A 3,038-nucleotide genomic window follows, 5' to 3' on the forward strand; every position below is an offset into this window, starting at 1 on the left:
ACCTTTGGAATAGAATGGATAGGATTAAAATCAACTGGTATAAATACAGATGTAATAGGAGAATAAAGAACAGAACCAGAACCTGGCTAGGCTGCTGATCAACTGAACGCTGTCTCAGTGTCTTTTCTTCTTCGTGGACTCCGTCCACACCTTTGGGAACCTCTGGACCTGCTGGGGCAGGACCCCAACAACTGGCCCGGCTGACAGGAAATGGCGGAGTATTTGGCCTCCATCTTCGGCACCGAGAAGGACAAAGTCAACTGTTCATTTTATTTCAAAATTGGAGCATGTCGTCATGGAGACAGATGCTCTCGGTTGCACAATAAACCCACCTTTAGCCAGACCATTGCCCTCTTGAACGTTTACCGTAACCCTCAAAACTCTTCCCAGTCTGCTGACGGTTTGCGCTGTGCTGTGAGCGATGTCGAGGTGCAGGAGCACTATGATGAGTTTTTTGAGGAGGTTTTCACAGAAATGGAGGAGAAGTACGGCGAGGTGCAGGAGATGAATGTCTGTGATAACCTCGGAGATCACCTCGTTGGAAACGTGTATGTGAAGTTTCGCCGTGAAGAAGATGCGGAGAAAGCTGTGATGGATTTGAACAACCGCTGGTTCAACGGGCAGCCCATCTACGCCGAGCTTTCCCCCGTGACCGACTTCCGGGAAGCCTGTTGCCGCCAGTATGAAATGGGAGAGTGTACACGAGGCGGCTTCTGCAACTTCATGCATCTGAAGCCCATTTCCAGAGAGCTGCGGCGGGAGCTGTATGGGCGCCGGCGCAAGAGGCATCGATCGAGGTCCAGGTCCCGGGAGCGTCGCTCTCGGTCTAGAGACCGTGGTCGTGGCGGAGGCGGTGGTGGAGGCGGTGGGGGACGGGAGCGTGACAGGAGGCGGTCAAGAGATCGTGAGAGATCTGGGCGATTCTGAGCCAGGCCATTTTTTACCGTATGTCTGCTAGCAAGTGTTGTAGTTGCTTGAGCAAACCAGTTCATAATAGGAATTAAAAAAAAAATCATTTAAAAAATAAAAAAAGTCGTTGGACCTCAACAACTGAGAACAACTTGCTTCTTTAGATGGCGTTGGTCATGCCAAGCACTAGAAACCATTTGCCTAACACCCCACACCTCTCGTTACTCTCTTTCACTGCACCTTATGCATTTTCTTCACAGCACATTAGTAAGTTATATATTTATGTTAGTTCTCCTCTTCTGTACTGCCCACTGGGCTATATATTCCATGTAGGTAGGAAAGTATCTATACCTAGTATCTAATACAGTGCCTGGAACATTAATAGGTGCTCAATAAATACCAGTAGAATGAGTTAATGAATGAGAGAGTAGAAGAAAATGACAGTAAAACTAAAACAAAAACAAAACAAAAAAAGATACAAAAAGAATAGATATGGCTCAAGAATGGAAGCTCGAGGAGCTAGGCTAAACCCCAGTGGTGAATTGGTGAAAATAACCTACTCATTAGTTTGCATACTAAATCTTACAGCAGTACAAGTGGTTACACAGAATGTAGAAACAATAAAAATAATTATGATACTCTTTGCTATACAATAAAAAACCCTTACAGGAACTCTAGTCTCTTGCGAATGGACTAACATTTGTTAAATTAGATGCCACAATGGTAAGTAAAAATACTTGCATGTTTTTATTAGGATCTATGAAATTGATATATCTATGATACGCCAGATAGCTTAGTTTTTAGGGCTACCATAACAAATTACGGGCTTATCTCATTATATTTCACATTGCTTTATTGTATTTAACAGATGATTTGCATTTCACAAATTGAAGGCAAGACCCTATGCCAACAAAAAGATTATGGCTCACTTGAATGTGATACTTGCTTTATTGAGGTGGTCTGGAACCTAATGAGCAATATCTCTGAGGTATCACATAACGAAAGGCTTAAACAACAGAACTTTACTTTCTCCCGGTTCTGGAGGACGGAAGTCCAACATCAAGGTGTTGGTAGATTTGGTTTCTTCTGAGGCCTCTCTTTTTTGCTTGCAGGTGATTGCCTTCTCACTGTGTTCTCACATGGCCTTTTCTCTTTTTTGTGGGGAGCCGATATAGGGTTAAGCCTTGGACTGACCTGTTGGCAAAGTCACAAACAGGTCTTCCAAGTCTTAAACAACCCAATCCGAGAGGTGGCCGCTGATTTACACCTGCTGTCATTTAAAAAATAAAACTGGGGGAATTTGCCGGAAGCCGGTCCACCCTTGCTGCTTGACACAGTCACTGCATGGAAGAAACATCTGCACAGCTTATGTTTCAAGGGACCTGGCGTATATGGCATACGTTTGCTCCCCCTCTTAGCGCTATGTGTTTTAAACAGGACCACCTCCCTGAGAAAGGTTGTTTCCCGAGGTGAGGATTTTTCCCTGGAGTTAGGGATTAACAGGACTAAGGAAGAGAATAAATCGGTGAAACCCCTAGTGTTACAGAAATACCATGTACTACTTATGAAGAACTTGGACTAAGACTGTTGGCAATAAACTTGGGCCTTGTTGGGGCCCACATCCCCAGGGGTCTGCCCACCAGGGAAAGCACCAAAGCCTATACCCCTGGAGATCCACCAGCACAGGGCAGTCCCAGGGAAGGCAAGCAGCGAGGCTGGGAGGACATAACCTTTACTCTGGGTAGGATAATCTCCTTCAGTCACTTCCTTGTAGCTTATCAAGGACCTTGGAATAGCCCTTATAATGGAACACAGATGAACCTAGACAGGATTAAACTCAACAGAACTAGATCGAGACAGGATTTTTGGTAAAGGTCAGATAAGAAACGATGGAAATGAAACAAGGGACTGTAGAAGGTTACCCAAAACATACCATGATGTCATTATAGAGGCATGCTTATAGGATCAAATGGTATAAATACAGATGTAACAGGACAATAAAGGAAGAACCTCGATATGCTGATCAACTGAACGCTGTCTCCGTGTCATTCATTCTTCGCCGACACCTTTGGGAACCCCTGGACCTGCTGGGGGAGGACCCCAGCACTTTTTGCATATATTCCCGTGTC

The 3,038-nt window shown here is 44.8% G+C and overlaps 1 protein-coding gene across 1 annotated transcript; it reads left to right on the top strand.

The window, feature by feature from the left end:
* Window positions 1–203: 203 nt before the first annotated feature.
* Window positions 204–967, top strand: LOC102436084 (splicing factor U2AF 35 kDa subunit). Its single transcript, XM_006099565.3, has one exon. The coding sequence runs from the start codon at window positions 211–213 to the stop codon at window positions 925–927; it is 717 nt and encodes a 238-aa protein (XP_006099627.1). The 5' UTR covers window positions 204–210; the 3' UTR covers window positions 928–967.
* The last annotated feature ends 2,071 nt before the right edge of the window (window positions 968–3,038 follow it).

Source organism: Myotis lucifugus, unplaced genomic scaffold (assembly GCF_000147115.1).
Source record: "Myotis lucifugus unplaced genomic scaffold, Myoluc2.0 scaffold_277, whole genome shotgun sequence".
Taxonomy (NCBI): Eukaryota; Metazoa; Chordata; class Mammalia; order Chiroptera; family Vespertilionidae; genus Myotis; species Myotis lucifugus.